We start from the raw sequence: 23,523 nt of genomic DNA on the forward strand, positions 1-23,523 counted from the left end.
AAAAAATTTGGGTGCTCCAGGGCCAGATCCATGGCTATAACACACGAAAAATCGAGGATTTTGGGTAACTTATAAAAAAAGACTTGTAAATTTGAAAATAGACGTTAAAAATGGTGTGAGTATACGTGATGACTTCCCAACTCATTACGGAGGTCCTTATAATGTTTTTTTTTTTTTAAAATGTGGGTGCTCCGGGCGCTAGATCCATGGGCAATAACACACGAAAAATGACGTTAAAAAATGGTGTGAGTATATATGGTGGTTCCCCAACTCATTACGGAGGTCCTCATAAAGTATTTTGAGAAAATAATTTTGGGTGCTCCGAGGCGCTAGATCCATGGGCTATAACACGAAAAATCGAGGATTTTTGGTAATTCCTAAAATAGGTCTTGTAAATGCGGAAATAGGCGTTAAAAAATGGTGTAAGTAGACGTGGCGGTTCCCCAAATCCTTACGGAGGTCCACATAAATTTTTTTGAAATTTTTTTTTGGGTGCTTTGAGGCACCAAATACATAGGTTATAACACACGAAAAATCGAAGATTTTTTATAATTCCTAAGAAAAGGGCTTGTAAATGCGAAAATAAATGTTAAAAAATGGTATGAATATATGTGATATTTTTCCAACTCATTACGGAGATTTTTATAAAAAGTAAAGAGTGTCACATAAATTGACATAAAGGAAGTATTAAAGGTGTTTATCATATGATTGCTTTAAACAATAGAAGAAGGCACAGCAAAATGATTAACAATGACCCATATGATTGCTTTAAACAATAGAAGAAGGCACAACAGAATGATTAACATTGATTCTCCACAATTTCAAATAGATTTGGAAGACTCAATTCTCATAAATTCTTTATTTAGATGGTCTCTCATAACAGGTTGCCCACTACACAGCTTCTTTACGAAAGAGGTATTACCAACAATACCATATGCCATGCTGACGGTCAAGAACCTAAAATTATGGGGTTGTTTGGTAGGCCGCATTAAAAGAAATAGTTCATGTATTATATATAGTATTATTTAGTATTACTATGTTTGGTAGAAATTAGTGCCTATGTATAACTAATACATGGATCAGCTATACATCCTATATGGTATTATAGGATGTATTACTAATACCTTCTATTTGGAGGTATTAGTAATACATAGGATATAATACCATGGGATAAGTTAATGTAAAGACAAAAATATTCCTCAAATCATTTTAATTATTTTCTTGATTTTATGTTTTATATTTTATATTTGTACTAGTAAATTTATTTAAATAAATTAGCTTACAAATTATTTAGAGAGAGTTGTTTGTTACTAAATAAATCCAATACAAATTTGAAATGTGAGTTATTTAACATTTACTAATTAAAAAGGCAAATATGTCACTACATGACGTTTGCAATCTTAATTTAATGTATTATGAACAATTTAAAAAATTAAATACATATTAAAGGGAAAATGCATAAGTACCCCCCACATATGCCCAAAATCTCAAGGACACACTTATACTATACTAAGGTCCTATTACTCTCCGAACTTATTTTATAAATAATTTTCTACCCCTTTTCGGCCTACGTGGCAGTATCTTCTGGGTCCAGCGCGTGTTGACAATTTTTTCAAGCTATCTGGTTGATAGTGCCACGTAGACCGAAAAGGGGTAGAAAATTATTTATAAAATAAGTTCGGGGTTATAGGACCTTAGTATAGTATAAGTGTCTCTGAAATTTCGACCATAGGTTGAGAGGGTACTTATGCATTTTCCCACATATTAAAGGGAAAATGCATAAGTACCCCCCCAGCCTATACCCGAAATCCCAGAGACACACCTAACCTTTACTAAGGTCCTATTATCCCCCCCCCCCCCCCCCCCCGAACTTATTTTATATGTAATATTCTACCCCTTTTTGGCCTACGTGGCACTGTCTTGTGGGCCCAGAGCATGTTGACATTTTTTTGGAGGATAGTGCCACGTAGGCCGAAAAGGGGTAGAATATTATAGATAAATTAAGTTCGGGGCGGTAATAGGACCTTAGTAAAGGTTAGGTGTGTCTCTGGGATTTCGGGCATAGGTTGGAGGGGTACTTATGCATTTTCCCCATATTAAAACTATAACTTGCATTTTTTATGTGTAAATGTAGATGGTTTATTCAATTTTATCATGGGAAAAAGGACAAATATACCCCCAAACTATCGCAAATGGTATATAAATACCCTCCGTCATACTTTTCGTTCATTAATGCCCCTGCCATCCAAAAAGCAGTGCACATTTACCCCTCACTATAATGGAAGACTTATTTGATACACGTGTCGCAATCCTACGGAGGGACCTGATTTGACCAATTAATTAAACCCGAATTTTAAAACCCACCTGATACCCCATTACCCACACAAATAACCTATCTAAAAACAAACATCTATGCTGAAATCATAGCACTAAAAACAGGTTTGAAAATAATTTACCCCCTGGTTTTTCTGTCTTCGTTTGAAAATAATTGTCCAGGTACAAGATATTCCAAGACAAATCAAGCTATGTAATTAACTGTTCTAGTATTAATGAAAATTAGTCCTTTTTCGGCCGAAAAAAGGATAGAGCTAGAACAAAATTGATCTTTGACACCAGAAAGGATGATCAGTTCTCCTCATTTGCGATCCAAGTATGAGAAGAAATAGGTGTGCTCAATAGAGGGGAGGCACTTAATGGCAGATGACGATAAGGTTTTGCAAAATAAAAGCCTTTTTGAGTTTTGTCTTGTTTTCCAGGTTCCATGCTCCCTTGTGCAATATGCTAAGTCAATATTGATGGCACGTCATGGAGTGGATGGCCTTTACTGTTTCTTTCCATAACCCTTCGAGCAAGAGAAACTTGCTTCCCAACGACAAATATGAATGCCTTTCCTTTTCCTCCAGCACCCCTGGCAGTTCTGCCAACACGACGTACATATTCACTAGGGTCTCGGGGATAATCAAAGAGGACTACATGGTCTACACCTTCAAAGTCAATACCTCGGGATGCTCTGCAACATTGTTTAGAAGACATCAGTTCAGATTTCTTGTCCCTTCTTCAAGTGAGGGAAACAGCTGAAGTGCGTCATCTAACTGACACACAAATAACTATCAATAAAAGATCAATAAAGGACTCTGCTACAGCATACCTATCAGTACACACCAAGAACAAAGAAACGTCCTCCACCTTTGAGCTACGAAACTCCTTCATGTTCGCAAGTCTGCTTTCTTGGTCCAGTGCAGCATGGAACGGTAAAATTTTTATCGCGAATCCTTTCCTATCAAAGCGCTTCAATGCGTTCTCAACTTTTCTGCAGCTATCAATCTGCATATACATGCAGGATCTAATTTGGAATGAGAAATATCCTATGTGCGACCCAAGAGCAATAAACATACTTGCAGGAGGAACTAAGTTTTATTCACCTTGTTACAGAAGACAATTGTTTTTGGAACTGGGCTACGTTCCACCAGCTGAAGTAGCGCATTCTTTTTGTTGAGAAAAGCTGTGTCCGGACTTTTTTCAGCTGTTTCATCTCCACTGCAATCTACAAGGACCTGGTAGTGCAAAAACAGACAGTATCAGTCCCATAGTTATGAAGACATGACATGACGCCATGCGTGTTTTTATGAGTATCATGGAAGAAGCCTCTCGCTGTTCAAAAAGGAAATCGCCTAGGTGTTGTTTACGGCATATGTTAGCCTAGTTCTCTTCAAGAAAAGCTGCTAATTTTTTGGGCAGGAGTCTATTACTTACACTGCCGCGAGATATTCTCAAATTTCTGTAGTTTTGTTGTTTCCATTTGAACTTTTTGTAATTGTAACATCTAAAAATTTCTAGCCATTTTCACTTGTACACATGCATATTGATATTCTTTTCTCCTAGCATGGAACAAAATTGTGAAAATTCAATATTACTAGGATATAAACTGAGAAACAATCACCTCCATAGAATGTAGGTTGCAACAAAATTGCTACCATAGTGTGAACAAAGAAAATGACAGTTTAATTGCCGAAACACAAATATTAGAAGGGTAAATCGAAGAAGAAGATAAGTATATGGGAGGAGTGATGATAAATCTAACACATCAAAAGCAACAAGTATTAGAACTTAAGATTTATAATGCTCGACCATCATGGGCTTCACACTCAACTCTTATGCAAATCCAAGTACGGAAGAGAAGTGTTGGTACTAGATATCTATTGGGATTTCCCTAGATTGTCAATGTTGGTTTACAATAGAGTATTTCAAGAAATGCAACGTATCTACTCAATAATTTGGATAATGAAAGTCAAAGTGCAAAGCATTCTTTTTCATCCACAACGAAGATAATTGTGCGAACTACATAACAACCAAAAAATCATCCAACATCACTCATGTTTTATTTGATCTCTTTTTCTTCTTTTTATTGGTATTGGCATAGGGTGCAGGAATACAAACCACCTAAACTTTCATTTCCAAGTAGTTACTTCCGTTTGTTCACTGATGGGATCATAAACCACTTTGTCTCAGTCGTAATGTTGTATGGAACGCTCCCACACCCAGGACCTAAAGTAAAAAATTAAAGAGGGGATATTTGGGTCAAACTTTATTCCTATCAGACAGGACAAACAACAAAATAGAAATGGAGAGTTCTTTCATCCCACTGATAGAAGTCAAAATAGATAAATATTCTATCAATTACTTTGAGAGGAGAATCATCCGTTTACCATAAACTGTTCTTACGATAATGAAATGTTGATAAAATAATTGACCACACCAAAAGACTTTTACTTGTCTCTTGTTCATAGACAGGAATAACAGGGCTAGTGCTCACTGCTAGCATATGAGGTTAATCATTTATATGGAAATCAAGATCTCACTTCGCTAAGGCAAGAAGAAACCCTGGAAGTAAGCGTATTAAAATAATTTACTTTGACCAAGGCAATCAAACCAGAAATCACAATTAGACATATCCTACAGCTGAAACAAGAACATTCATTTCAACTTTTCCTAGGAATCCCAAGGATTTAAATTTATATCTGGGACACCATACCTTTTTAAAGATGTTCTCATCAGCAAACTTATACAAAATATTATGGCGCAGCTTTGACAAGACAATAAAGCTACAACCTGAAACTAATTTGTGCCATTCAGTAAATTTGTAGGAGTAAAATAAGAAATACCTCTTCCAAGCCAGGGCTTGTACGGTGCATACCAGGACCAGTCACTAGTTCGCAATCAGGAAAACTTTCTATCAACTTGTTGTATATGTCCATGGGCAAAGTAGCAGTCACAAATAGATATTGTGTGATGATAGGTGACGAATTAATCAAGCATTGAAATGCAGTCTCAAAATCCTCATCATTAAAGAGGATGTCAACCTCATCCAGCACAGCACTGAACAAAGATAAACATGAAGTATTAAAACTGTATAAGTAACTGATATATCATATTTTCAGTTTCTGGTAAAGAAGTGTATCAATTTAGAAAAAGGACATGTAAAAGCACCCAAGTGTGTAGCTTAACGGTTAATGAAGCTAGATTGAACCGCGAGAGACCAGGATGCAAATCCCATTAAAGGAAAAACATTAAGTGGTTTCCATCTTATTAAGGTTTAATTGACAAAGTTACACAGTATTATTCAAAAAACACATGAAGATTAGGAAAGAGGAGCCATGCAATTTTTGGGGGGTACAAGAAAAGTTGGTAAATTAAAGGGCATCTGCAATTAAATATCATGTACCAACCATATAGATGGCAGCTTCTCCTTATATCAAAGAAAAAGAAAAAACAATAAAAGAAACAGTGGCAACTTCTTTAACTTATTAATCTTTCTTTTTCCAATACTTTTCTAGATAAAGGAACTTTTCACATCCCTATTTTCTTTAATGACCATGGTGTTCAGGACAGCTTGCACGCACCTCGACTAATTCCACGAGGTACCTGCCACTTCCCACTACCAATAGGTATTAGGTAACTCTATCCAGCAAGGCTAAGACAGATGAGAAGAAATCACCTAGTGTTTTTTGTCTCTGCTGGGATTCAAACCTTAGACCTCATGGTTTTCAATCCACTTAATTGACCACCAGGCCTTATGTTAATAGTAACAGTATACTACACCAAAACTGTGTAGTCCCCCTCAAAAGAAGGTCAGTTACAAATTGGAGCCTTACCAACCAAGATACTTACAAACTATCTAAAACATCAAAACTTTGGATTATCAATTCCTGCTTACACCAAAAATAATAGAGAGTTGAGCAATTCATCATGAACTTCTGAATATTACATTGCTTGTCCTCAAAGCATCTTCCTTTCTGTCCAAACAGATCACTAAATGCATGCAAGGAAATTCTTCCATCTCTCTTCTCGGTAAGCTGTATTTCCATCTCTATTCCAGCAGTTTGAAACATCCTTTGTTTTACCTGGCAAAACCCACTTGATTTTACTCAAGAGCAGTGTTATCAAAGGCGCGCTTAAGCCCTAAAGCGAGGCTCAAAACGTGTTGAGCGCTTCACCTCGCTTTATGTGTGCTTCAGTGTTGTCATCAAGGTTCTAAGACAAACATTTCCTTGCCAATGAGCCTCTTATGAAGAAGTGACACTAAATAATTGATATTTCACTTTATCATAATATTTTTTCAATTTCTTTGGTCATATATTTGTCATTCATATTTATAATTATTAGTCTTGGCTAAACATATATATTTGTATTCTTTTCTCCCTTTGCACCTTTTTTCATTAAAGCCCACGCTTTATTTGCGCTTAAAGCCCCCACGGACCTTAGAGCTTTTTTGCACTTTTCGCTTTTGATAACACTGCTCAAGAGTAATGAAAATCTTCCGCAGCTGATTTGTCCATTTACAGGGTTAAGAAAAATGGCTAATTTTCTCTACTTATTCATCAAAAGGTAGTATCTGGAGCTTAATTAATTCTTCTTTTCTTCAAATTTTCATGAGTCGGAACTTTTTCTTAAGCCAAGAGCCACGTGAAACAAACAACCTTGTAAGGTATTTTCACCTTCCAGATCATCTTCCATGGCCAACAACCCACCTGATTGTTGGAGGCATTAAGATCTCTGTAAGCAGAATTAACAGTGAATTTTCCTTTACCATCACACTACCAAACCAAACTGTCTTCCTCTTCCTCTTCTGTCAACATTGAACTGGACTAGGGTGTTATAGAGATCAGCAATCCTGAGATATCTTCTAAGATTGAGATTCCATCCTTGACCTGTCCACTCTTCAGCCACTATTGCTTGTTGTTGCTCACATAAAGTGTATATCTCTGGAAATAGATGCTTTAGTGCGTCCTGCCCTATCTATTTGTCATTCCAAGAAGATATTTTCATTCCATTTCCCACTTTGAAGTCTATCCTTGATTGGAAGATTGGCCATAGGTTTCTGATGGATCTCCTGATACTGCAACCGTATGGAGTTGTCACCACCTGTGTTATCTAGTTGTCATCTTCTCCATACCTAGCTTTAATAACTTTCTTCCAGAACTGGCTCTTCTGTATTGTACCTCCAAAACCATTTTGTCATTGGGTAGACCTTCTATTGTGAATCTTCATGTTCCTGACTCCTATTCCCCCATCTATCTTGCTTTTTGTCAGAATTCCCCATTTGGCTAAGTGAAACTTTTTCTTATATTCATCTTCATTGCCTTGCCAGAAGAAATTCCTCCTTAAAGTATCTATCTCTGTATTACATTATCAGGAGCAGGGAAGATAAACATCATATATGTAGGTAATGCATCAAGCACACTGTTGATCAAGGTCAATCTTCCTCCACCGGGGATGAATTGACTCTTCCAATTGGTCAACCTCTTTTCACACTTCTCTAGCATTGCATTCCATACCCCTCTTGATTTGCTCTTTTCTCCCAATGTCATGCCCAGGTAGTTAGTAGGAAGAGCTCCTATTCTTCCATTCAAAGTATCAGCAAGTATTTGGAAGCATACAAGTATACCAAAAAGTAAAAAACCTACAAAATGATAAGGTTCTCTACAAAAGACACTCAATCCTCTATACATCCCAGAACTACATGGGTGCACAGAAAAATAATGAGGGATCAGAAGCTAATCATCAACCCAGAACTTATTTTTACCCCAATTTCTCTCTTTCCAGTTGATCCACATCAACACCAAAGGAACAGCATCGAACATTCCATGCCCTGCTCTTCCTCCTGCTTCATCCAACTTTCCAAAAAAACAACAGGTCCTTCACAAATCTAGGCATCACTCAAGATATATCAAACCAGCTAAACATATCCCACCATAGTCTAGTGGTCAGGCTGTAATGTAGTAAAAGATGATCTATATCCTCACCCGCCACCTTGCATAAGTAACACAACTGATGCACACAACCTTTCTTTCCCTAAGATTTTTGGCAATCAAGATCACCCCTCTAGCAGCTAGCCATGTGAAAAAACACCTTCCTTGACCGTCAAGATCTCCATTATTTCTAAAATTAACTGAAGGAAAAAAGACTAGTATTATGATAGCAACAACACTCAAATATGCTAGCCGTTGGTGAATGGTGATTGTACAGTTTTATTTGATTTAAGACTACTACTTTTAAGCCAAAGCTCACCAGACCTTGCATAATACGCCCTCTATTTCAATTTGTTTGTCTTACTTTCCTTTTTAGTCCATTTCAAAAAAAATGCTTCTTTCCTTTTATTGGTCACTCTTTAATTCTAACTTACCACATGGCATGTATAACACGACAAGATCAAAGGGCATTTTGGTACATTCTTTACATATTTTTAATTTAAGACCACAAGATTCAAAAGTCTTTTTACTTTCTTAAACTCCGTGCCAAGTCAAAACCAAGCAAACAAATCGAAACGGAGGGAGTAAAAACAAGACAGTAAATATATCCACAACATCAACATCACTTCCTCCATCCCCCCAAGTAAAAGTGAGAATTGAACAATTGCAGTAAAGATCTTAAAATGCAAGAAATTGAAAAACGGCTTTAACTACTCAAGAAAATGTAATACTACTGAGGCAAATTAAATAGTTTTGACTATTCAAGGAAATGTTAGTACCACTTGAGGTTAGTTAACTGCAAGTAACCCTCTCTGATAAGAAACATAAACCGACCAGGAGTTGCAATAAGAACGTCTAACTCCTGTCTTAGGTTCTCCAGTTGGGTTCTCTGGCGAAAACCACCAGTAACAACCATAGAACGGAATGGAACACCAGATTTTGAGAATGAACGGCAAGTATTTAAAACCTGCAAAAGTTGCAGGAGCAGAGTAAGTTTGTTTTGTCATTTTGACAAGTAAAATACAGCTAAGCACTGAAAGTTCATACGTATTAAAAAATACAATTCAAATTTCAGCATAGTTGATGCAATAGATTGTATGATGAGGCTTTGAATTAGAAAAATCAGATTTAACAAAGGAGGGGAAGTGAAAGAACAAGCATGTGAAACAAGCAATTCACCCTTGGAACTTGGAAGAGAGATTCAAAGAAACCAAAAAATGTCAAACTACAAACACAAGATCCTTTTATCAGGCAAAAAATCAGTAAGCGCTAAACCAAACGGTGCACTAGCTGGTTGAGACAAAACATCCTCCGAAATTTCTAGCTACACATTTTGGGAAAAGGGGGACACTGACATCAAAATCATCAATTCTTGTTCAAACTGTAAAATTCTGAGTATAAACTATATAGATCTCTCAAGCAATTTGAACTGGCAAGAGAAAGTAATTGGGGGTGATAAAGCATGATGTATATTATAACCATTTGCAATTTTTCATAATCTCATGTGCTTTATCCACAAAACATTAGACTTCCAACCAATACATACTCTAATTTACAAGAATCTCTCTGAAGAACTACTATTATAACCCAGTAAGTGGAGCTGAATGAGTTAAAGATTTAACTATTAAAAGAATGAGAAGGAAGAAAAAGGTGAATAAATGACCCTCATGTTTTGTATAGAAAAGCTAAAAGTATCAAGGCTGAATCATGGGAATGGTCTATTTGAAACTAAGGAAGGAATAGCACATGTTTAGGCTCTTTAGCCTTCATACATTATGAGATTCAGGTGCTAACAAAAAATAGTTAGCCAATGACTTATTACATAACAGTAATCACTGTAATGGCAAATTGTACTTTCCCTGTACATATGGTGGAAAAGCAGCAAATGTTTTATATTGAAGATACACCATGAAAATTATAAAAATATAGCATGGGGACCTTGACTAGGAAATCAGTGCAAAATATATTTTATAGCAGTTCTCACACATCTTTGATGATTTAAGTGAAGTTGGAAAATATCACACACGTTAAGGTATCTGCTAGTAATTGACTGTGCTTCTTTTTCTCTTTCCATTTTCTCTTTTTCTCGTTGTGGTTAGCAGAGGGTTGGGGGATAAAAGTGGCAAATGTTCATTAGTGAAAGAGGAAATTTGACAGACCTGAGAAGCCAATTCAGCTGTTGGTGCCAATATTACAACACGAGGACTTTGAGGTGACGGTTTGCTAAGTCCTTGAAGTTCTTCTTGCCTAAGACGTTGAATAAGTGGTAGTAGATAAGCCAAAGTCTTTCCAGATCCACTTTGATCAGATATTATGCAGCTCTTTCCAGCCATGATGGGTTCAAATGTCATAGACTGCAAGTAGTCTATAATTACTCCTTGTAGGAAGCATCAACAGAGATTTCTCAAAATAAAACATGGGGGAGCCATCTAAAAGCAGATGACAGACTGCAACACGAAAAAATACTTAAAGCTGGAATTACTGGACCGGATTTTGACGGAAATGATGCTTCACAGGAATCATTACATGAAATCACGAATAGCTTGAAAGCATGCAGATGAAATATTTTAAAAGCAGTCTATTCAATGGCCATGTACTAGTTCATTGAAGCAGAGGTAAAGATACCAAGATAGATATATTGATGAGGCAGTAAGCTATAAACCTCTGTAGCACTTTCTTTTTACTTTTTTTCATCTATAATACCTTACCATTACCAAAAATAAATTGATGATGCAGACCATATTATCATATACACGAGATTGTTGGCATTCTAACCTCTATTATGCATCAGAACTGCAGCAAATCAATGAGGTAGACTGGAACATTGACTATTCAATGCAGGAAATCTTTGTTGCTCGGACTCTTCAAAGCACTACTTTTGGAGGATCCAATACGCACCCATCAGCATTTTTGAAGAGTCCGAGCAATATAGCTGGAAATAAAATAAATTATCTACCTGAATATGTGAAGGGCGCACAAAATGCTGATTCCTTAAGGCTTCTATCATATAGTCACTGCATCCCATATCCTGAAAGGATTTTCTACTAAAGAAATTGTTCCGATCATCCAAGTTTTGCCTTCCTCTGGAAATTTCTTCCCCCATAGATCTGTGATGAATTGATTGCCCTCCGTCCCATCCACGCAAGGAAGAAGCAGAAGCTTTTGATCCAGAATCAACTAATCGAGCAGATTCTGCATCAAATTCACCATTATAGCCTTCATCTTCCATTCTGATTGTTTTTGGGGAATTTTTTCTGGATTCTAGCTGTTGAATTTTGGCAAGAGCTCGAGCACTGAGCTTTTGTTTCTCTTTTAACTGATCAGGTTCACCATATGAACTTGTTGATGATTGAGAAGAGGTATTTCTAACATTGTGTTCATCGTGTTCAATAACATCACGTTCTTTGTTTTTTGTGTAGCTTTTTCTAACTAGATCTCTCATTCTTCGAAATTTCAGTCTGCCAAAGTTCCCTGTTGATCCCCTATTAGAAGCTGCAGAACGGTAACACAGAACATCTCAAGGAAAACCTTAGAAAATAATTGCCAAGCACATTTGCAGATTTACTAGAGGGATACAACATATCTGATTATTCTTTTGTCTTAGAAACACTGAAACAGAAAGCAATACACATCCGGAACATTGTGGAAATTTCAATCTTTCAATTCTCATGTTATAATCAGTTGGTGAATGTACACTATCTAACAACATGGCTTGGCAAGTACCTAATAAATTAAATTATATACGTTTTTCTTTTCAATTGATAATTTAAACATGATAAATAAGTTACAATCTTATGAACATTGAACTCAATACTTCTCTCTATAAGAGGATAACTAACGGGAGTAAACAAATAAACAAGGGGAAAATTGTTGCATATACACTGTAAACAGCACCACACATTCCTTTCCTCTATACTTCATAGCTCATTTTGGAAACTACAAACTAAATACGCGTAAACTTCAGATTCTCCCCAAGTAGAAAACAGACTGAAACAAATAAAACAACCCAGTTCTTTTTTGTTTCATTTTCCCCTTCGGATAGCTCATCTTGGCAAGTACACAACACATTTCACAAGAAAAATCTCAATACAGAGATCCAAGTAGCATCACATACCCAAATAATAGTTCATTTTGGATAGTACAATTCAAAATTTAACAGACCCTAAAATCAAAGGTTGTGCTTCAATTAATACTATATAAAAAAATCAGCATAGTAAGATATTATCAACAAGCCAGAACACTTTCCGTTACCTTGATTGATAGTGCTGTCGTTGTTGTTGTTGTTGTTGGGAGAAGGGAGAGGTTTCCAAGAGAGAACTTCGTTGGAAGGGATAGGAGAGTTAGAAGAGTCATCTTCAGCACCTCCCCAAACAATAAATTTCTCTCCAGTGTCTTCATCTGTGAGCTGGTAAGCCCCCGGAGTGTCCAAAGGCACACGAGAGTATGTAGCTTTGGCTGCAACCACAACCCTTTTGCAATTACTGCTTCCAACGTTTCTCTGTACAAGATTAACATTCGCAGATGGCTTTTGGAACTTGAAACATCCCACTGTCAGGGATGGTGGTCTTGGTGCAGCAAGCATTGTGGTTCAATTTGGGAAGAAGCAATTGACAAAGCAACGCAATGTATAGGATGAATGTTTTTTTTTTTTTTTGTGTGGATAATTGCAACTTAAAATATAGAGTTTAAAATTAATAAACCTACAAGAAAAAAATTGCACTAAATAGAATAAAGAAATATTTTTATTTTTTTGAGGGATTAAATTATGGGAAAGTTACATAAATATACTATAAATAAAAAATATTTACCATTTATAGCAATAACTTTTTTTTTTCACTTGATCAATTTTAATACATTTATAATACAGTTTTAATACATATTACAAAGAATAATTTATTATTCACATATAATACAAGTTTTATTAATAGATAATAAATTTATCACACATTTTAATATACTTATAATACAATGTGTCAACTTCTTACCAAACAAACATAATATATTTTTAAAAACAGTTATAATACATATATATTGCATATTTAATTCACTTTTAATACATATTGCAGATTTAACATAGTATTGTTATGTATTGCTATAAATGATAATAAATAAAAATTATCGCTAAAATCAGTAATTATTTATTAAAAGGCACTCATCCAAGTATTTATTATTATTATTAATGAAACCTCTATTTACGGAGGAAAGGAAAACTAACTTGATTAAAAATAACTAACCTAAGTTTTTCTCCAAAGAAATAAAGAAATAGGCATTCATAATAATATAAAAATATAGGTTTATAACATCTTTCCCTATGATGTTTACTAGATAAATAATGAGACTTGGTGAACAAAGTACTTATATTATCACTCGAATGGATCTATTATACATTAATATCGCCAAAGTTTTAAAGAGTTGTGTGTGGAAAAAAAATTGATGAAATGTGTTTTGTTCTATTTCTTTTTATGAATTTTATTGGGATATGCATGTTGCATTATCGCAGAATAAGATTGTAGTTATTTTATCACATTTCAAGCCACACATGTTTATTGTCTCCCTAGTAAATAGTCATTTTTCTTCTATTTGACCTTCATCATAGTTTCTGTGCTATTTATGATCTGTGAGGATGGGTGACACTATTCCAAAAGTAATCTAATACATTTGGAGAAGATAATCAATTTTAGAAGTTTAGAATTAAAAAAAATTGACCAAATCCAACATTTTAGGTTAACAGGATCAGATCTGAATTTGATGATTCCATTAGGGTCGGAGGTAATTTATGACTTAGATTGATGGCTTATGTGGATATCAAGGTGCTCGAGAGAAATTTGGGTTATTGATTGGATTCTAGGTCATTTTAAAAATCTCAGTTGATTGTGGTCAACATTTGGTCAAGATGATCTCAAATCGATGATCTGATGATTCCATAAATTTTAGAATGCGTTTGTTTTCACTATTGGTTTGTGTTTTGGAGGGGTCTTAATAAGTTTCTGGTGGTTGAATGAGTTTTGGTGTGCACCAATTTTTCTGATTAAAGTACTAATGGTATTTCTTTGTGTTTATGAGAGGACCATCAAGTTCGTAAAGAATGTGTGGGTTGGTCTTCGCAATATGGTCATTGTCTTCACAAATCAGAAATATGATAGGTTGGGTGTAATGCCTCATAAGTTTCTAGCATTTAACGTACAAAGTTTACACTTGACGAGTCGACCTATCGCATTGACGTCAACCGTTAATGAGATATCAGGAGAATAATTTTAAATGGATTGTCACAACCCAATTTATCAAGTCATGATGGCACCTACTATACCCCCATCAATAGGTAAGCCTAATCTTTAGCCCGGAGTCATAAGCAACGAACTACCAAGCAGAAGTCAACAATAATAAACATAAATCTTTTAACGAAGCTAAGAAAGGGTAATCAATAGAAATGCAACCACAAGGAACCATCCCAAGACCAGACATCAATCAGTAATGGAGCATTTAATCAAAATAAGAGTACAAGGCTTTTCTAGATACTAGATAGGTACATGTTGTCTCTGAATACAATGGAAAGACTCAGCCTAGCCAAAAATAGACGAAAATCGGGAACTCCAAATGCCAGGAGCTCACCCTAATCTCCGAGACTCAATACTGCTCCGTACGACTCCAAATCAACGGTAATCTCTAGGGAGTAGAAGTGTAGTATGAGTACCAAAAATGGTACTGAGTTGGCATCGACTGACTGAGCTAAAAAATAACACAAGCATAAACAATAAGTAATAAGGAAAGCATATCATAAGCAACTAAACAAGAGATACTAAAGTAAACATGCTATAAAGAATAGAGACAGGATACAAATGGTAAGAAGTCGAGCAAAGAACACACCTGAAACACAAGCCAACATCCTATTTGCAAGCAACTATGATTCCAAGTCTGCTACCCAACGTCAAGAGGACCACAATCGCAATTCTAAAGTCAAAACCTATCGTCTAACAATAAAATAATAGCAGAGAACAGAATATAGTCAGACAATAACCTTACCAGACCTACATAAGCCCGAAAGGTACAAACAACAAACATAACCCAACCAAACCCCATAAATCGGAGGGTACAAACAACAAATAAGTATATAGGTGATAGGCAATGCATATGAATGTAGGATAAGCAGTAGAACTATCAGTGACCATCTGAAACCATAACCATAAGACTCAAGTCAACTCCCAGTCAAGCTAGCAAGTGTGACAAATCAATCCAATCCGCCCAGCCAGTCAGTCCACGCCTAGGGGCGTAAACTGCCCAGCTAGCAAGAGTGATCCAGGGGCGTGTCGACTCCGAATAGGATCTCATGCAAATCAGGGCTGCCCAACCAGATAGTAAACTCTCAGCCCAGCTAGAAAGGGTAACCCGGAGACGTAAGTAAGACCAAAAACATGCAAGAAAATGTGTCGACGTGTCGGGTAGTCAAGTGAAAACGGAGCATATCCCAAATGTCTCTAATATCTCAAGTAGGAAAAGAGCACGACCCTAATGCCTCGTAATCTCTAAAACTAGAAATCAAAGTGATCCAGGTGGTACGAATCCCGTTAAAACCAATTTATAATAGAGCAGAGTAAAATAGTGTTTTAATATGATAGATAAATATGTTAATGCATGAATCGGGATCGTACCATAAATCTGTAAGAATGAACAAAAATGCATTGCATGTCATCACTAGCATCCAAACAAGGCACTCCAATTCAAATAAATACACAGTCAACCAAACCACGCTATTAAGGCGGAGAGTACTAACCTGGGATCCAACTAGTCTCCGCACACGGACTCGGGCCCAACAATATAATCATAAACTCAATAAGGATACAACAAGCTTACCTCTAAACAACAAGTGAAGGGATCAAGAAGATAATTCAAATCAATAAAAGGGAAGCAAACTTAAGGACGACGCTCTACCCCAATTACACTACTCTAGTCCCAGACTGAGCACAACTGAACGGAGGGAAAGGATCAAGAAGATAATTATAATGAATGGTATTTTCGTCATGTATAATTTGTCACACCCCGAGCCTACACAACGGACGTGGCTGGCACTCGAGAACCATTGATGGCCCCAAGCGAACTATTAGCCTGACTTACTGACTCAACGGAAGACAATATTCATACTTATAATGATTAATAACACTTAACTTAACTGAATAATAAAATAACTGAGAATGTTTAAAGGTTAAACATTCAACTTGGCCAAAAGTGGCAACCCAAGTCGTAACAATAAGAAATGATAATGAAAAGACTCAAAGGACTAACATCTGACTGTCTATGAAGCCTCTAAAACAATTGAGATAGATGTTGGGACAACCCCACAACATCCTAATGAACTAACAAGAAAACAATGAAAATAGATCCTCCGAAATGCAAGGAGGCTCACCGACTGACTCTGAACTGCTCACTGGATCAACGGTGTGCTAAAATGTCGATCCTAGTTACCTTGTCTGCATCATAATAAGATGCGGGCCAACTGGCATCAGTACATTGAATGTACGAGTATGCGAGTTGAAATGCTAAAACAACATAGGCTTGAAAGGGAATCTGAAAGAAACACTTACCTTGGCTCTTCTCAATTCATGAATACTTAACTGAACTCATTTCAATATAAAGCAGTTTAAAACAAGTGCAATATAAAGAAAAGTTGTTTAAAAACATGATGTCAACTTTGTGTATATACAAGGATACAACATAACTTAGAAATGTATGTAAAAATACAATAAACTGATGTATATAGAAATACAATAACTTTTGTGGGAGTTTCTTTAGCCGAAAACCATCACATAAGAGCTATAATGACGATACATCGATCTACCTCACACTGCATGCGCATCCTATACCCGGCCAGAGGTATAGGATCTGAACTACTAAGTGGATCCACTAGTCTATTGTGAAAAGGGTTTATCTAAAAAGTATGACCCTTTTCTACCCACGGTGGCTACATGGTTTTATGGAGACGTGAGTTATCTGAACTCATGCTCGTCCCCAATTCGGTGCTCAATACTACTCCCAAAATATACTAGCTCTTACGTTTTTTAAAAACATACTTCTTTCTGGAATTTGAGATTAGTGCTCAAAAACTTAGCTCAAAGGCTATCTTGGAAATCAAAGTTTACCCTCTTGCTTCATTTAGAAAGTAATTACTTTTTTCTGAAAACTAGTTCGAAGGCTCTTTGGAAATCTCAGTTTCCGTTCTTATTTAAATGTGCAAACATTTTAAATCTCTTTGGAATACTTAGTCCCCATATACTTTTGAAGAAATGAACTTCAACTTTACTCTTCACTCCTTACTCAACTTGAATTTTAAGTCTTAAAACAAAGTTAAAAGCATTTGCAAAATACTTCTTGAAAAGACTCGAAGAACTTCCTAGACTTGGCTCTTGACTTTCCTTGAATTTAAATTTATGGATTCAAGGTTATGATTCATGTTTCTAGATGATTTCTAGGTGTTTAGAAGTCATTTAGAGTTGTTAGAATTAATGGAAATGTTAGTACACTTTAGAAGGACTTAAATAGGCTAAACGACGAAAACTGGTGAAAAATGATGATTTGGGCGCATCCCGAGCGCGACGCGCCAGCCCCAGCTTACTGGGGCTCAAATTTGGCGTATTGCTGGCGCGCCGCCCCAACCTGCCTGGCGTTATGGGGCGCGTCGCGCCAGCCTTCCCACAAACGCAATCTGATGAATTTTTGACCTCGTTTTCTTATCCTAAATCATTTTAATCCAATTCTTTTTCCCAAATTCACTTTAGATTCATGTACCCAAATCATATACACAAAATCTAACCCAAACAACTTAAGGAAACAACACTTTAACATCAAGAAACTCCTTAATCCTAACTCATAGTCAAGAATGAAATCAATTCAAGAACAACTATCAAGAACATCAAATTCTCAATCTTTTTAGGACGAAAATACGCTGAATTAAACATGCTTGGCGCGTGGGTGAACTAACCCAACGCTATGTGATCTCACATACCTTGTAGGGATCACCCCCGACGAAATCCACAAGTTAAACTCGACGAACTTGACGATTTCCTTGCTTCTCCTTCTCTTTTCTCCTCTTCTTTCCTCTTCTCTAAAACCCTAACTCTTTTCCAAAAGCGTAAAACTGACCAAGTTCAGTTTAGACCCTTAATTAATTCACTAAAACGAATTTAATTAATTGGATAAGGAAAAGACTGAAATACCCTTCAAAAATTCGGATTGGACATTTCCTTATTTGAACAGCCCAACTTTCAATGGGCGTATTTCACTCATACGAACTCGGAATCACGCAAACTTGGCGGCGTTGGAAAGATCATTCCAAGAGCTTTCCTACCATATCTGGAAGTACACTTAACTCATCCTTAGTTAGGAGTTATGGCCATTTGAAGTTGACCAAAAACTCACTATTCCTAACTTGAACAAATTTCCAGATTTTCAATTCTTTCCAAAAATGACTATTTCCAATTCTTAGCTTCTTCCTAGCTATTTCAAATTGCGAGATGTTACATAATTTCTCCATCCCAATAAACTGAACTCTAACTTTTGGTACTGAAGACATATTTTGTGCTTGAAATGAAAAGAAAAATAAAAGATTAAATATGTTGAAGGTGTTATGTTTGAACATCCTTATATAGGGCTTGGAGGAGTTTAGAGATTAAAAAAAATAAAAATACATAATGTAATAATTTTTTCTGTTTTTATGATATGTCAAATCAATATAATTGTATGACAAACGCTACAAAAACTGCATAAAGAGACACAATTTAATGTAAGACGGAAAAAAAATACTCTTTTTTGTAAAACATAGTTTTTTTCTTCCACTTTATAAGAAAAAGTTACACTTTATAAAATGGATCAAAAAGTTTCGTTTTATGTTTAAATATAGACGTTAACAAATTAAAGATTGCCATTTGTAATATTGGGTAAAACGGAATAATTATCTACACTGAGCTTATTTTAGTTACTTACTAAAATTATGGCTTATTTGGATCAATTTTATCTCTTTATAACTCAAATAGGTTCCAAACTCCTTTTTTATCCACGAAATATTATAAAGAAATATCATATAAAACTGAATAATTATTTTTTTTGAAATTTTAATCTCTGTTTGTTGATAATTTACAGTTTGCTTATAGAGTGTAAATGAATTCTGGATATAATACCAAAGCTAAATCGATTCTTCAAAAAATAGAACACATCAGGAAAAAGGCCTTCGTAGTAAAAGTTACCTATGTTGCTTGGATTCTTCAAAAACATCTTTGGGTATGTATCTGATCCTCCAAAATCATTGCAATCTTTTTAAGATCCAACACGGGTCCGGTAATACCTTTTCTTCTATAATGCACTATATATGTTTGTTAGAAGCTGATAGATTTCGATATGGTATTCGATATCTACCGTACCATGCTCACCTCTACGACAGGGTGGATGCGGGGTGGGGCAAGCTTGGACTTAAGTGTTCACATAACATGTAGTAGGTGGATGTGAATGTGAATTAGCAAAAGTTATTTCATCTCCCAACAGGATTCTAAAAGGAGAAAAGGTTAGAAACTTTGGACTTACGTGATAGGAGATGCTTGTAAGTATGTTGTTGTTATTGTTGAGACGTGATTGTTGTTATTGTAACCAGTAACCAGGGAAAACTTTTGATTATATTCGAGTTGTGAGGAAAACAACGTACGAGAGTGCCAAATTATGCTTGAACACTAATTACTATGGTGTTAAGAATGTTACTGAAGCTCTTCTTCCACTGCTGCAAAATTCCCCTTCACCAAGGATTGTTAATGTCTCTTCCCATAGAGAGGTGCTTTAAATGTAAGTAAGATGGTCATTCTCATTGTTTCTGAACATTTCAAAGTTCTTGTTGATTTCTTGCTCTCACAGAGCGAATGCCAAACGAAGAGAGGATAAAGGAGCTCGGAGATATTGAAAACCTGACAGAAGAATATCTAATTGAAAATTTCCGTCCCCAAGCTTTGAGGTAGGCGATTCAATCTCATATTTACGAGATTCTGTAGATTTTTTTGCATGATCTGAAACAAGATGCTCTTGAGGTGAACGGTTGGTAGATGATTGGACCAGTCTATAGAAAGTGCATCAATTGTGTCCATCCTGGATTCGTCAACACTGACATAACCTGGCATACAGGAACAATGCATGTTGAGGAAGGAGATGAAGGACCTGTCATGCTAGCTCTTTTGCCTGATGGAGGACCTACTGGTTGCTACTTTGATCGTACAGTACTCGCCGAGTTTTAGATATAACATTAACTACACCTCAGTCACAAACAAGTTGGGGTCATGAAATAAGGTTTAGTGAAAGAAGACTATTTATTTTAGCATTTCTTGGTATATGTGGGATTGCACTAGCTATATTGTTCTTTTTCCTGATTGATATCATTTAGTGGTTCTTTATTCTATTTTAGGACATCATTTCATACATTGAAAAAGCATGATAACTAAGACGTAAGTCTCTAAAATTGTGCTAACATAAAAAGTTTAGGTGCCAAAATGGTCATTACAACATACACCGATTATAAGCTGAAGTGAAGTCCTAAATACTAGTTAAGCAATGAGGCAAATATATGACTCAATTTCACTAGTGAGAAGATAGACCTGAGAAATCGCGTAATAATTTACCATAAACTGTCAAGGCACTCTTGTGCGTATCGAGAAAATTCTCAAAAAATGAATGTGCTAGCTGAGCCTGATTTTAATCTCCAATCTGGAAGCAGATGGACAAGAAGAACCGATCTTCTTTGAGGATCGGATGTTTGTATCTCAGTGTATAATACTCAGTCAAGGGAATAAATCTATAATGTCAAGGATATCAGCTAGGACACCAAGTTGCTGTGGTATCATTTCCTGCTCCAGCACCTTGGATAACCAAAGGTTGTTTCTCGTAACAACGGCTGTATATCTCCACCTGCAGACAAACGAATTGCAGATGTTCAATCATCATAGTCATTCTTCGACAAAAGCAAGTCATTAATCTTACTGATTGTATGACCTCCTAAGTACAAGGGATATATTTTACGATTAAGGTAGAATCAAAGCATTTAACTGCACAAAGTTTTTCAGGGCAACAACGAGATGATGCGTAAAGAGTAAAGACAAAGTAAGGCGTTAGTCTAGGCATGGGTAAAAGATATTCTTTAAAATCACAGCATGATGTTATAGATCACTACACTAAATGACATCACAAAAAGGCTTTAAACATTGACGACGCGTATGATATGGTTGAACCTCCATAGCAGTTAAAAGAAAATTCCCAACGGAAAACAAAGTAATGGAACAATAAGAAGAGGGACCAAAGAAACAGCAAAATGGGAGGTGAAAGTGAACAATGCATACCACATTATCATATAAAAGAAGAATTCATGTGTAAGACATTTGTTTCACACATTCTCTTAATCGCTTCTCGTGTTTCTCTGACTTCTCTCACATTCAAATTAGTCCTAGACAAACTTCCTAAGCAGAAGGCCAGAAAATATTATTATACCAGAGGAACACTTGCCTGACAGGAAAACGAGTAGCAATTACTCATAGAAAGAGCAACATATAAACAAAAAAGTAAGACTACACTTAATTATAAATAGACAATATCTTAGTAACTGAAACACGAGTAAATCATGGATATAAATAGACACGAGTAATGTCCTCAGCTGCTCTGATTTAAAGAGTGATTTCAATTTCTCTAAGTCGCCATATTTTCCTATTGAATAGGACATGTGCCGACATTGTTCCAACATATGTGATCCTTTGTTCTCTTCCAACCTTATACAAAGATTTGAAGATGCAATTTGGGCCAAATCATTGAGAAGGTCATGCATTAAGAATTTCTCTGAATTCCATTCAGAAGACTCCGAGACCATTTCGAATAGCGATCTTGATCTCAACTCGAGAAAGTATTAGTTACCTGAATGAAACTGCTGTACCAGACCATTGGCAATCCACAGGTGAATAACTTGGTCTTAGCAAAATTGATAATCTTTGGAATATATTGCACAATAAGCAAAACATTGCTTCAAACGTGCAGGAAGATCATTGTAGCTCAACATCAGCGCTGGTAATATACCATGCGAACAACTTGGCAGCTCCCATATTTCACTCCTTAAAATGTCTCTCTACTCATCCAACTCTGATTTGCAGCGCAAAATATCAGCAAGTGCTTTTAGAGCTAAAGGCAACCCTTTGCACTTGTCTGCAATTTGTTTTCCAATCTCTTCAAGTTTTGGATGTTCTTTAGGATCCCTGTTATCTTGTGAATGTCGTTTGAATAGATCCCTAGAGACTTCATCAGACAGAGTCCCCACATTGATTGCCTTACTACCCATCATCAAGTCAATACTCTCTTTACGTGTCGTCACAATGATCTTACTTCCTATATTTCCTTGTACAAAAACATTTCTCAAGTCATCCCACTCAGGATAGTTATCATTCCACACGTCATCATGGACAACAAGAAACCTTTTTCCATTCAGCCTTTCCTTCAATTTGACTTGTAGCTGATTAAGATTGTCATCAACCGTTTAGCCAATTTCTTGAAGTAACCCTTTTGTTATTCTGAAAGCATCATATGCCTCAGAAACACAAAACCAAGCTTTCAAACCAAAATGCTTCTTCACCCTCTCATCATTGTAAACCACTTTAGCAAGTGTTGTCTTACCCCGCCGCCCATTCCAACAATAGGAACCACAGTCAGGTTTCCCCCTCTTGCATCTTTAGACAATAAACGGTCAATCAAATCTTTTTTTTACTTGTGCCTTCCAAAGATATCAGATTCATCGACCAAAGAAGTTGAAGGTGTTCTAGTTTCTTGTTTAGTCGAACCAAAATGCTCCTTTAAGCCAAGGAGACCAATTTGGTCTTGCAAATCCTTCAATGTTACAAAAGCGTCTTCCAACTTCTCCTTTATGTCACAGAAAAATTCATCACTCAAGCACAGGTTGAGGTCACTTTGCTGGTTGATTGTTTCTGCAAGATTTTGATGCTGACCTTCCACTTTTATTTAGCCGAAGATATAGTACCAAACAAATTTTTTTAAAGTATTATTTTAATAATGATCTTGAGAACACTTTAATAAAAGAATCAAAATCAAATTATCTGATAGCGTAAAAGATTATGTACACTTACCGTGCACAATTTTTTTATTTTTTTTGTTATTATTTGTTTGTAAATAATGTATATTAACTTACAATAAAATAAACATTCAATAAGTAATAATTTATGTTTTGTAATTTTTATATAGCTAAATCATACCTAAATAATAC

General features: G+C 35.9%; 1 protein-coding gene and 2 pseudogenes across 2 annotated transcripts; 1 reads left to right on the forward strand and 2 right to left on the reverse strand.

Moving 5' to 3' along the window:
• Positions 1-2,507: 2,507 nt before the first annotated feature.
• Positions 2,508-12,894, reverse strand: LOC125840714 (DEAD-box ATP-dependent RNA helicase 50). Of its 2 annotated transcripts, none has more exons than XM_049519680.1 (8): positions 12,501-12,894; positions 11,206-11,741; positions 10,409-10,603; positions 9,029-9,216; positions 5,163-5,376; positions 3,423-3,554; positions 3,149-3,324; positions 2,508-3,010 (listed from the first exon to the last, which is right to left on the reverse strand). In XM_049519680.1, the coding sequence occupies exons 1-8, from the start codon at positions 12,829-12,831 to the stop codon at positions 2,782-2,784; spliced, it is 2,001 nt and encodes a 666-aa protein (XP_049375637.1). In that variant the 5' UTR covers positions 12,832-12,894; the 3' UTR covers positions 2,508-2,781. The 2 variants fall into 2 exon arrangements, with proteins under 2 accessions (XP_049375637.1, XP_049375638.1); XM_049519681.1 differs by having other exon boundaries at positions 11,206-11,720; positions 12,501-12,890.
• A 4,165-nt stretch (positions 12,895-17,059) lies between these two features.
• On the forward strand, positions 17,060-20,509 carry LOC125840684 ((-)-isopiperitenone reductase-like; annotated as a pseudogene).
• A 571-nt stretch (positions 20,510-21,080) lies between these two features.
• On the reverse strand, positions 21,081-23,258 carry LOC125840685 (putative disease resistance RPP13-like protein 1; annotated as a pseudogene).
• Positions 23,259-23,523: the final 265 nt, after the last annotated feature.

Source organism: Solanum verrucosum, unplaced genomic scaffold (assembly GCF_900185275.1).
Source record: "Solanum verrucosum unplaced genomic scaffold, falcon-dt-bn FXZP01000176.1, whole genome shotgun sequence".
Classification (NCBI taxonomy): Eukaryota; Viridiplantae; Streptophyta; class Magnoliopsida; order Solanales; family Solanaceae; genus Solanum; species Solanum verrucosum.

Bases quoted from the DNA above. Each gene is read 5' to 3' on its own strand.
- LOC125840714 (XM_049519680.1), bottom strand. From the start codon at position 12,831: ATGCTTGCTGCACCAAGACCACCATCCCTGACAGTGGGATGTTTCAAG. The intron at 11,742-12,500 runs GTAACGGAAAGT...ACCGTTCTGCAG, and splicing joins CGACAGCACTATCAATCAAG to CTTCTAATAGGGGATCAACA. The intron at 3,325-3,422 runs GTGAATAAAACT...ATGTATATGCAG, and splicing joins CAATTGTCTTCTGTAACAAG to ATTGATAGCTGCAGAAAAGT.